Genomic DNA, 13430 nt, shown 5'->3' with positions numbered 1-13430 from the left:
ATGTCTGTGCCCCATTGATTGGCCTGCTATGTCTGTGCCCATTAGAACGGCCTGCTATGTCTGTGCCCATTAGGACGGCCTGCTATGTCTGTGCCCATTAGAACGGCCTGCTATGTCTGTGCCCATAAGAACGGCCTGCTATGTCTGTGCCCATAAGAACGGCCTGCTATGTCTGTGCCCATAAGAACGACCTGCTATGTCTGTGCCCATAAGAACGGCCTGCTATGTCTGTGCCCATAAGAACGGCCTGCTGTGTCTGTGCCCATAAGAACGGCCTGCTATGTCTGTGCCCATAAGAACGGCCTGCTATGTCTGTGCCCATAAGAACGGCCTGCTATGTCTGTGCCCATAAGAACGGCCTGCTATGTCTGTGCCCATTTAAAGGCCTGCTGTGTCTGTGCCCATTTAAACGGCCTGCTATGTCGGTGCCTATCTGCATGGCCTGCTATGTCGGTGCCTATCTGTATGGCCTGCTATGTCGGTGCCTATCCGTATGGCCTGCTATGTCGGTGCCTATCTGTATGGCCTGCTATGTCGGTGCCTATCTGTATGGCCTGCTATGTCCGTGCCAATTTGCTTGGCCAACTATCCCGTGTCCATTCGTTTGGCCTGCTGGGCCTGTGCCCTTCTGACGGGCCTACTCTATTGGTGCCGAACCCCTTTTAGGCCGCAGACCTGGGGGAATGTCACTGAGGAAATGCCAGTGCCCACCAGTGACATGGATTTTGGCAGGTGTCCAGACAAGCACCTTCGCCATACTACCCAAGAGGACACCTGTGTATGGCCATCTGAATATGGTGGGTAGGGTGAAGGCCCTAAACCTCATGCCTGAAGGACAGGGTTTCTTATCAGGACCCGGTCATACATCTCCAAGGAGAACTTCGCACAGGCAAGGATCGATGCTCAGACACCTACAGGAGACCGCAGTGTTTTCCTTGTCTTTTACATCTACCTCCGTATCTGCTTCCCGGTATCCTTAGAGGCATCGGTAGTTTTTTCCTGCGTTAGGTTAGCTCCTGGCTCTGTTCGGTGGGGCTTACCTGTCTTACCTTCCGACCTGCTATTTGCCTTCTATCTGAGATAGAATTTACGTATTTTTCTCTTATCTCCGTTATTTTTTAGTTTTTCGGGACTTCTTTTTCCTTTTGCTCGGGTCGTCGAGAGGCCTGACTTGACCTCTTCCGACCTCCCGGGCGCTTGTGGATTGCGGAGAACGTCTCCAGCTTTCCTCAGGCTACCAACGGTCATCCTGGACCCCGCGCGCGCGCACGGGATCCGGGCGGTCAGTTGGTAGTTTTCTTTCTCATTGTTGTTTTTCCCTAGATTGCCATCAACCTTATGCTGATATTAGTATTTTGGTGTACCCTGCAATTGGTCACCCTGAGTCTCTTGGGACTCTAGTTTGGACCACAGGAGGGTGCGGCCCTCCGTCATCTCGATCCAGGGATACTTTATTTTCAGGTACAGAGAGCGAACCTCTCTGAGATACAGGACCGGACACTGATTTGTTATTAGAGGGCGCAGCCCTCCCTCAACCTCGGCCAGATATTGTGCTGGATACAGAGGACATGTTTGGAGGACACATTCTCGTAGTGAGAACCGGTCACGGAGGTAGACTGGACCGTTTGGTTATTAATGGGCGCGGCCCGCTCAGGCTATCAGCCGGACGCTATCACGTTAATCGATCACATATGTAGAGAGCGCGGCTCTCTCATACACTCGACACTCTACAGTGCCGACCATTTGCTCATCACACAAGACATCGATGACTACATAGAGGGGCGTCCCTCCTGCATTCAATTAGATCTGACGTAGGTGCTACTGATTTCGTTATGGAGGACGGCCTGGTCATGCAAGATATACATATTTAGACTGGACCCCTCTATTTTATCTCCGGTAATGGATCGACTAGATCCGGACCTCTGTACCACACGCGAGAAATACCCACAGAGGTATACAGGGGGAGACTCCCACTTATTTACACACACTCCTGGAGATGGTATGGCTAATGGATGAGCCTCAGGTAGTACGAGAGTACAGGGTTTGGTATATTCTGTACCACATAAGACTGAGAAGTGCTTTCAGTTTTGGATACCCAGACCATTACGAACAAACTGCGCAGACAGTTTCTCTCATATCAAGATGACAGATACGGACACCTTCATGGAGCAGACGGGCACTGCCTTGCTCGGGTAACAAGACTAGAGAAGGCCTACTACCCGGTCTGAAGGTAAACCGTATGCATGGTTCGCATGGCATGACCGGAAACCCCGGTTGTCTTGAGTTCCCCGGTCATTACGATCTTGGGATAAGATGGCAGTACTGCCCCATCTCCTCGGAGCACATACCTGGTGAACAGGGTTCGCAGATGGTGGGCCTTCCATCTATACTCTATATATTCCTCACGGGAGCCGTCTTGTTTTGGATTCGCACTAACCCACTTTTTCAACTACCGTCAAGGAGACCTACGAGTCTCTATGGAGGTGCCTGGTGTGCCCCAACTCCTACACAGACACCAAAGTCGGGTCACGTCCTACCGCTGGAGTACGGCTCAGGATGGTAGCAGACTCAGACAGAGCTGCCGACATTCTCTAACAGGACGACACATGTTTCGGACGGCTGAAGCTGGACCCTTCTTTTTTCACTATATCTGCTCTCTGGAGTCGCCTGTCATGAGCGAAGGGACTTTACGCCTTGCCTGCGCAGTGGAGAACGCGGGAATCCAAGCAAAGAAGGGAGGTACCCCTCTATAGGGAGACTTTGACTTCAATTATCAAACTCACATTCCTTGTCCTAGGGTCTACTCCATCCCTTTGAATATCTCTGGGATTCTCTATTCCCAGAATAGTCGACCACCGTTCATCCACACAAGTTCAGTGCGGAACCCTGAATGGACATCCTTTGGGAGTCTTTTCTCTACCGCAGCCGAGGATTACACAGTCCATTTGGAATATTGGAATCACTTAGGATACGGCTGGTTTGACCACACCCTTGCCTGCATACTAACTTATTCTCGGATGAAACTTCTCACCGGGTAGGTCAGGAGGGAACGAAAGATCCTACTCGGTTCTATTGTGATATTGGTGGTGGACTTAGGCGCATTCCTTGAGATTGGAGATCTACCTGCAAGGCCACATTGCCGGATGACCCTGGCACGATCGGAGGAGCCACCTTACAGATCAAGAGTTGAGACGTGGTGGCAGTTTTGCTTCTTGCGACCCTAAGTCCGCAAATGACTTTCGACTTTTTACAACTACAGGAAAATGGCTGATAGGTCAGATTGCCAGCCCTTGGACCGACCGCTAGGAAACAGGTCGCAACACCACGTACAATGGATCTATCGGTGTAGGGTGTTTTTTTCCGCGTTTGAGATACTTCGTCGGCTGGCATCTTCATTGATCCGTCTTCTGTCGTTTATCGCAGTTGTTAAGTCCATTTGGGATTGCTCTGATATCTCCTGGAATAGGTACCAGCGACACAAACAGCGTTGGATTGGTGAATTGAGCGTTGAAACAGCAAATACGAAGCCTCCTGTCATGTTATAAAATTGTAGATTATGCTAGCTTTAGTGTACCTATAATCTTAATTTTATTAATGACAGGAGGCGAGTATTTCCCACCCATTCTTATCCCTCCCTTGTTCAATGTTAATAGTTTAGATTATCAGGTACGTATGCAACTCTGCTTGTTGTCTCTGCTACCTGTCACTTGTTTCTTATGTCTGTTTTTCATATGTAGGGTTGGGATATCTCATATTAAGGTAAATTTGGTTGTTACACTGGGTGCCTACATGTTTTGTTCGGAGTACATTTCATTGGCTAACCAATCCTTTCGATTCTGTTTTTCTCTCGTTTCAGTTTACAGTCCATCAACACTATCGGGTTTGACAGCTCTTCTCGGATGGCGGACATTGTTATATTCATTGTATCTAGGACTTCGTTTCTTCCCCATAATTTTTTCTGCTTTTGTTCTGTTTTATCGCAGCTTGAAAGAGGAAATTATGCATGGGGAGGGGAGTTTTATAGTACCTAACTTTTTTCTGATTGGTTGTTTTTCTGTGCTGCTGTGGAGTTCTAGTAAAGAGAGACTTAAGCAAATACTCGCCTCCTGTCATTAATAAAATTAAGATTATAGGTACACTAAAGCTAGCATAATCTACAATTCCTACACCGTTCACCTGATTTGGATGTAAATTCCCTCAAATTAAAGCTGAAAGCATGCAGTTAAAGAACATCGTGTTCATTTCATTTCAAATCCATTGTGGTGGTGTATAGAGCCAAAAAGATTTGAATTGTGTCGATGTCCCAATATTTATGGACCTGACTGTATTTGAAATTTGGGCCTGGATTTGCAGCATTCAGGCTTGACAGGTTTTTCAGACTATGCAGCTGGATGGTTTTGCCCTGTTCAGTATGCAGGGGAGGGCTGGCAGCCTTAGGCCTGGGGGGCAAATCCAGTCAAGTGGCCTATTGCACCAAGAGGAGAATAAAAACACCTTTCCCATGTGATTTAAAGGGGAACAATCACCTAAACATACACACTCACTGACAGGCACACACACACTTGCTGATTTGACACACACTAACAAACACACACACTCACTGACAGGCACACACACACACACACACACTGTTACAGGCATACTGACACACACACACACACACATGCATACTGACACACACACAGAGATATACTTGCACACACATAGACCGACATACTGACACACACACACACACACACACACACACACACACACATACAGACACAAACACACACAGACATACTGGCATACACACACAGACACACACAGGCATACTGATACACATACAGGCATACTGACACACACACAGATACATACTGACACACACACAAACTTTACACTTTTAAAGCCAGTAGACAGGGGCTGAGTAAGGGGACATGGCTGTAGTAGGAGGCTAGGGGCTGAAGTGGGGGGTATGAGCTGTAATTGGGGGGGGGGGGGGGTTAGGAAATGTAGCAGAGGGATAGGGGCTGAAGTAGGTTGATGGCTACAATTTGGGAAAGGAGCTGTGGTGTTGGTGATATGGGTTGCAACTGGGTGAGAGGAGCTGTAGTGGGAATGTTATAGGGGCTGTGGGGGGGCATGGGACTGAGGAAGGGGGACAGGCACTAAGAGGGGGGAACAGGCATTGAGAGGGGGGGACAGGAGCTGAGAGGTAGGGGACAGGAGGCCAGGGATGGGTGGCCAGAAGCAGGAGCCAGCAGCCAGCAGGAGCAGCAGCCAGCAGTCAGTGGAGAGGGAGAGGGGCTGTCCTCTCCTGATGATGTCAGGAGGAGGGGGCGTGACTTCCTCTGCTCTTCTCCCAGACTCCCCAGCAGTCCTGGGAAGGCCCGGACTGGCCATAGGGCATACCGGGCAAATGCCCGGTGGGCCGCGATGGCCGCGGGCCGAGGCCAGCAGGGGAGATCACAGGATCTCTCCTGCCAGCCCCTGCAGGGCCAGCGCTACCCGAGTGCCGGCCCTGCTGTGTGCCTTCGTGGGCCGGTGGGGAGATAAAAGATCTCCCTCACCGGCCCAGAGGCAGTGTTACAGGCAGCCGGTGCTGGGGAAGGAGGGAGGAGAGACCACAGGCGGAGCTCTAGCCAGCAGCTCCGCCGGGTCCTCTCGCGGGATTCTGAGCGTTGCCACAGTTACCGTTGCAATGCTCAGATCTCGCGAGAGTGAACTCTAGCCTGCAGGCTAGAGTTCGCTCTCACCACTGGACCACCAGAGATCAGGCAGCATGGCCCCCTCCTCAAAGGATACCTGGCTCCCTCCCCCCCTCTCCCAGGCAAGGTAAGAAGGGTGGGGATATAACTTTTTATTATTATTATTATTATTAATAAAAAAATATATTTAAATAAAAAATACATTCACACTAACAGCCCCCAGACACACACAGCACCCCCAGACACACACAGCACCCAGACACACACAGCACCCTCAGACACACAGCACACCTCAAGACACACAGCACACCTCCAGACACACACAGCACCCCCAGACACACACAGCACCCCCAGACACACAGCGCACCCCCAGACACACAGCGCACCCCCAGACACACACAGCACCCAGACACACACAGCACCCTCAGACACACACAGCACCCTCAGACACACAGCACACCTCCAGACACACACAGCACCCAAACACACACAGCACCCCCAGACACACATTGCGCACCCCCAGACACACAGCACCCACCCCCAGACACACAGCGCCCACCCCCAGACACACAGCGCGCACCCCTAGATACACACAGCGCACCCCCAGACACACACAGCACCCAGACACACACAGCACTCTCAGACACACACAGCACCCTCAGACACACACAGCACCCAAACACACACAGCACCCCCAGACACACATCGCGCACCCCCAGACACACAGCGCCCACCCCCAGACACACAGCGCCCACCCCAGACACACAGCGCGCACACCTAGATACACACAGCGCACCCCCAGACACACACAGCACCCTCAGACACACACAGCACCCTTGCTCACACACAAAGCACACTCCCACACATATACAGCACACACACACATATATATATATAATATATAAAATAACCCTCAGTGAGTTGACAAAGAAAAATAGAAACCTAGAATGTGATTGCAGATAAAAACACCCTCACACACAGCACCCCTCTTACATACACACACTGCGCCCCTCACACATACAATAGTCCAAATATATATACATATATATATATATATATATATATACACACACACACACACACTACAGCACCCCTCACACTGCACCACTACACACATTACGCTCCAGATACACGCTAGATCCCTTACCCTATATGCACTCTTAATTCTCTCTACACACACACAAACACACACACACACACACAATCTCCTATACACACTCTGGGTCTGGGTCACACTGCACCACCTACACACACACTACATTCCTTGTCAGCAAACACATACAACATTCTCTAAACATACCCTGTCTACAACCCCTACACACACTACGTCACCTATACACACACACTACAGCCCGTATGCACACACTCGCTACATCCCCTATAACACTATGCCCCCTATACACACACTCTCTACAGCCCCTAGCCACACATATTACACCACAAACACAAATGAAATTGACCTATTTACACAATACCACACCACACTCTACACACATGCAATCCCACAAGCAGGCTTCAAACACGTGCACCATACACTTTCCTGGCCCTTTTGTCCTCTGGTATCCCACTTATGGAGACACCAGAGACAATTTAAAAGCAAACACAGCGCAAGCATGTTATTAAATTTGCTTGCGCTACGCAGAACAAATTCAGGGCCTTTTTCTAATGCCAGAGCTCTTCAGCGGGCTCTGGGCATTGAACCAACATGCTCACTTTGAGAGGGGGCGTGCTTGTCATTAGTGATGACAAAACACCACCTCTCTGGCGCCGCTCTGATTGAAAAATGTCCGGGCCTAATTCTTTTCCCAGTCCGGCCCTGGTCCTGGGAGAAGAGCAGTAAAAGTTACGCCCAGTGGTGTATCCTGGTTTTGTGCTGCCCTAGGCAGGACAAAACTCAGGTGCCCCCCCCCCCCCCCCGTGGGCACGCCACCCCCACGCAACCCTTCCCCCCTGCCCCACATTCTAAATACACACACACATTCACTGACAGAAACACACACTCACGGGGGGCGGAGCCTGACAGCAGAGCCGAGCAGACGTGTTTGTCTGAGGCTCAAGCACTACTAAGCCCAATCTGTTGCAATCCACACTGACAGAGGCCAGACCCAGACTTAATCTGTAACCCAAATGACAGAGGACCGGGGGAGCTATAAGGAGATACCAAATATGTGGTGTAACTCACCAGACCCATGAACTCAGAAGCCGCGGCCTACCAGCATGGATGGTGCAAGGGAGCCGGCCGCTCCCAGACCAACATACCCAGTTGGACACGACCTTGTGGAACCCCGTTCCCCCCCCCCCCCATGGACCGGCGGGGATCATCCCGGTCCCCATCGACTCAGAGCACACGGCTACGATGGAAACGGCCCCTGGACGAACAAAATGGCAGCCGCATCTTGGTCAACTGGGCCAGCGCCTCCTCATCAAGTATGCAACTATGTGGAAGAAGTGCACAAACGCCTGGACATGATATTTGCCAAGTTCTGGGCCAAACTGTACCAGCGTCTTGCACAACCAACATCCCCTGCAACGTGTGATGGAAAAGGAGCGGGGAACGGGACAGCGACAAATCAAGAGCACACCTCACCCACGGGCCCCTGCTACTCGGGCAGATGGCCAGCCCGGATTCACGAGAGACCAAGGACTCACCCTGAAGCACCACACAAGCCGCAAACAAACACTTCGCCATCAGCTCTCTGGTTCACTGCAAGCACCCTCCACAAAGGGTGTCACCGGCATGCACAACGGGGGAAACCCCGAGCGGCAAAGCAAAGATCATCAATGCGGCCAAAGCGCCGACCCCCTGCAGCTGCTCCGGGGGCACACCCAAGTCTACCACATCGAGAAGCTGGGAATCAGCAGAGACCTCTGTGACCACAGGGCACAAGAAACGGGCAGCACAACAAGGGGCAAAATACCTCCACTACCCACTGTTCAAGTGGACTTGATCCTGCAGACCTGAGGGAGCGAGGTATGCAATCAAGAGACTCACTCCCCCTACGCCCCGGCGGCCTACATTGGCCCAAACAAGGGCCACAACACTTCAACCTGCAGCACATTATCTGGCTACGGGTCTTTGTGAACCCTCGGGCAGGTGTCGGCTAAAATGTTCCAACCGCAAGAACTCAAGGGCCACCCACCCACGGTCAACCAAGGGATATGGCGTGCAACCTCCACAAAATGAACGCTATCCTGCTTCTTACCATCTGATGTCTCTCTTTATAAATTACTAAAGTTCAGTTTACTTAGTTGACGCCGGTGTGTTTTTATCACAACACTTAATGTACCCCTAGTCGCATGCTCTTTATCCCCCAACACTACACTATAGGACACTGCACCCTTGGCGTTGTTTAACATAGATATAAGGTACAACACTACCACCATGTCTATGTGCATGTTAAGCTCTCTCTAACTCATTACAGTACCTGCAGACCACATAGAAGCACATAGCCTGGGACTAAATCCTATGAAGCTTGGACGCCTCACATAGCGAGCTAATTATTTACCTATGTCACATTCACAACACTCGATTAATCTCGCAAGCTACACTCATATAGTCAGCCGGAATAGCCTGATATGTTTATTACTTGATTTGTTGTCGCACTATTGACTATCATCTTGTTTTCTCTTGATAACCCTTACACAAAAATGTGCACCGATTTACTATGTCACAACTGTTATACTGTTATGTCTATTTCAATACGTTACTGCTGTTGTGGCACGACATGAATGCTTGTTACATTAACCAATGCACGAAAAATAAACAATTTATAAAGAGAAGAATGAGAATCAGAAAGACACACACACACTCACTAACAGACACACACACTCACTAACAGACACACACACACTCACTCACACTCACTAACAGGCACACACTCACTCACTAACAGGCACACACTCACTCACTAACAGACACACACACTCACACACACTAACAGGCAAACATGCACACACTCACAGACACACACACACACACTAACAGACACACACACACTAACAGACACACACAGTCAGACACACACAAGCAGACAAACACACACACACTCACATACACTAAGACACACACACACTAGCAGACACACACACACTAGCAGACACACACACTAACAGACACACACACTCACTCACTCACATTAACACACTCACTTTTTTTTTTTCTAGTTTAACCCCCCCAGCGTCCTTACCTCCCTCTCCCTGGTTCTCCCTCTCCCTGGGGCTTCCGGTCGGGCGGCGCTGGCGGGCAGCTGGCGAGGGAGCACTTTCCCCTGAGCTCTCTGCTCAGCTCCCTCGCGCGCCGCAGAGTGATGACGGGAGCCGGACTATGACGTCATATTCCGGCTCCCGGCATCACTCTGCGGCGCGCGATGGAGCTGAGCAGAGCGCTCAGAGGAAAGTGCTCCCTCGCCGTCCGCCCGCCAGCGCCACCTGCCCGCCCGCCCGCCTGGCATGTCACTTAGCTGCAAGGCTAACAAGACATTTGCCCTTGGCATTTGGGGGTGGCTTTTTTTGCCGCCCCCTGGAAAATGCCGCCCAAGGCAAATGCCTTGTTTGCCTCGCAGCTAAAACGTCCCTGGTTACGCCCCCTCCTCCTGACATCATCAGGAGAGGCCGGCCAACTTCACTGGCTGCAAGCTGCAGGGAGAGAGATGTTGAAAAATCTGAGTCCCCAGCCAGGGCAATTGCCCCCTAGTCCCAGCCCGCCCCTGTCGGTACAGGCCTATTCAAACTTTAGTGAATAACCCAATTTAGTTTTAGGATTACAAACCTGTTCCTAACTATATAGAACCCCTGTCCCTTGTTGTATTCACCCACCTTTCCCCATTTGCCATAAAATATGTAAAGAATAAAAAGCCTCTTGCATACCTTTTACTTACTGAAACTACCTTGGCTCTGCTGACCTGACTGCATCCCATGAAGTCATCAAGGAGGTTGGCTTCCTTTAGAGATAATCTAATCCAATGCTCCTCATAGAGTGCATTGCAGGTTAAAATGACAGGACAACTGCACCCAGACCACTTCATTGAGAATAAATTAACTGGGTGAATTTAGTGGTCCTTTAGTCTAAGGGTGAAATGTTATTTAAAATATCATATCAGGGTGTAAATACCTAGAAATCCACTTCTACATGCACTCAGATTTAAAAAAAAAATTGTTTTAAAGCGGACGTTGTGCATTATCTTCCTCACTGTAATATTTTATTACTCTTTGCATTTAATGGCTTATTAATTAATCCAAGGATTGTAAAGCATTAAAAAAACCATTTGCTAAAATGTGGCTTACATAATTGTTAATATAGTTATTTGTCCTAAATGTAGCAAGTTCAGTTTTATAATTCTCTATTATGTAAATACATGTCTTCAAACAACTCTAGACACAATATTAAAGATTGCAGGGATAATGGTTATGACTATGGGTTTCAATATATGTTATTTGAAAAAAATATTTATATGACATTATGAAATCTCTGTGACTCATTCTTCACATCATATCCGATGATGCTGCTAGCTTCAATGTATGTAGTACGCAATACCACAAAATAAAGTGTTTTAGCATTGTTAGCACACATTTACAATACAACAATCAAACCTGAACCTATAAGCAAAATGTCAATAAAAACAAAAGTATTTACCATTTCATTGTCCTGTCTTGCATTAAGTACTCCTCTCAAATCTGTTTTGTGCATTGCTGTATCCTCTTTAAAATGCTGGTTTTGTCAAATGTAGCCAAACAGAGATTTCAATGGCATTATTTGTAAGCTGCTATTATGAAAGAGCACACCCCATGTGTTCACATTTCTCAGAAAACTCCACCTCATGGTCACAGCTCAGGTTTTCAAGGTTTTTTTTATATTCTTGCTTTACTTGTTTATTTTTTTTTATCTTGTAAAATCTGTGTGACAGCATTTCTGGAGCTGAAAAGATTTTAGAGAAAAATGTGTAATTCTTGTGCTGCAGAAGAATTGCAATTAGGGAAAATTAGGAAAAAATCATTAGTAGAATTGTCAAGCTTGCAGTTCACTAGTACCTGCTAACATAGTTCAAGGATAGTTACAATCTTAGGCAAAATACAGTTTGGTGCCCTCTCATGTATGACGTATCTCCATTTGATCTTGTATTGCATCTTTTAACCTAGTTTATCTTCATTAATTCTCCCATTCTGTTCTCAGTGTCTTTCTATCTCTAGCTGCACTTGTCTCTATTGTCCAACTTTGTTTTACATTATTTCTCTCCAATTCTTCCTTTTCTCTCGTTCTTTTTCATCCTAGCTAGCATTTCCCACTATCTCACCATCTGTTTGCATATACCAATGGTCATACGAGGGTTGTGCATGTTTTTGTATGATGGAGAGAGAGTGTGTGTGTGCACGCAGAGGTGGCTCTAGACTTTGTGAGGCTTTATGTAAAGCTTCAAGGGACACTATAGGTCCCCAAACCACTAAATTTCTTTTTTAAACATGTAAGTGAAAAAAATGTGCCTTTGTGCAGAAAATACCTCTAGTGGTTGTTGCTCAGTAAGACTCTGCTATTTCAATCAAAGACCATCTGATTAGTGCAGTGCAGCGTTTTGCCATGCGTGCACGCTAGTGTCCCAATGATTTTTCTATGGGGAAGTATTGGATTTGTTGAGATCATCGATCTTCATGTTCTCACAGAGACTGGTACTGGAATAGGTAAGTAAAGTTAATTCATTTAAAGGTGGAAGCGAAGGAACCTAGATGGCTACCAGAGCTTTATAGCGATAGAAATACACATTTGTATTCCTAAGGCCATGTAATAATATGAGTGATGGCAGTGTAATATTAGCATAAAATCAGTACTCTGATCCACATTATGTACTTGAACCTTAAAATATGCCAGTGTAGGGGCGGGGCCGGACCGCCATGCTAGCTGGCCGCAAGTCAGCACAGCTCCTGCAATTTATGGAATTTACCCAAATACAACTTACACATAAACTCACCCAAAGCCAGGAAATTACCAGTAGACAACATGAGAGACTACTGGGGCCACAGAACTCCTTTAAATCTGGTGCCTTGGAACTACTACGAACCACTGCAAATTCTGCGGCCTACTTGGGCTGGGAGCATAGTGGACAGCCGCCGCTTTTCTCTCTCATGCCTGAGTGCTGTGCAGTGGCGCTTTGTATACCATCTTCCTGGCCCCCCCCCCCCCCCCCCCATGGGACGGTGGGGGTTATCCCAGTTCCCGCTGGAGGGCTCCAAAGCTGTCATCAAAGAGGCCTGTATACTCACCAAATATTGACATCCAAAATGGCTGACACCACAGCCCATACAGAATCAGCTTCACTTCCTAGTCGACGAAAGGGGATCACTGTGGCTCCTATTATTTACTCTGACCCACGCAGTCCCATTGCAACACTGAGCTTGTGTCTAGGTCCTGCATCCACCTACCTGGGTCACAAACCTGCTCCAAGGAGAGTGGTTCGCCAGTGAGAGGTGAGCCTTTTCGGGAATACCGATCGCAGCATATCAGAGGATCGGGTCTGGGGGCACTCGATGGAGCCTCGAAAGAGCCCGGGAGCCGGTGGGGCGGTATGAGCTGGACACCTTTCTATGCTGGGACTTTGTCAACATACCTACCAGTGATATCGAAGGTCGGAGGTCGGATTCTGTTCCTAATCTGCACATACCTGTAGTCTCGTCGTTTAAAGTGACTATAATAAGCATGATCAAAATTCTAAGCTTCTTGAAGCTCCAGCGGTTTATGTCATCCTGCATTTTCAC

At 48.5% G+C, this 13430-nt stretch overlaps 1 protein-coding gene across 2 annotated transcripts in view; it reads right to left on the bottom strand.

Annotated features, from left to right (window-relative positions):
- The window catches only part of LOC134586875 (probable cation-transporting ATPase 13A4), a 147393-nt gene extending 136002 nt beyond the window's left edge, over window positions 1–11391 (bottom strand). For both annotated transcript variants that reach the window (XM_063442776.1, XM_063442777.1), the window contains exon 1: window positions 11320–11391. In XM_063442776.1, coding sequence (XP_063298846.1) covers window positions 11320–11373 — 54 coding nt within the window. In that variant the 5' untranslated portion in view covers window positions 11374–11391. The remainder of the gene's footprint in view (window positions 1–11319) is intronic.
- Between the last annotated feature and the right edge of the window lie 2039 nt (window positions 11392–13430).

This window comes from Pelobates fuscus, chromosome 2 (assembly GCF_036172605.1).
Source record: "Pelobates fuscus isolate aPelFus1 chromosome 2, aPelFus1.pri, whole genome shotgun sequence".
Taxonomy (NCBI): Eukaryota; Metazoa; Chordata; class Amphibia; order Anura; family Pelobatidae; genus Pelobates; species Pelobates fuscus.
Note: the sequence above shows the minus strand (reverse complement) of the source record. Positions and strands in the feature narration are given on the sequence as shown.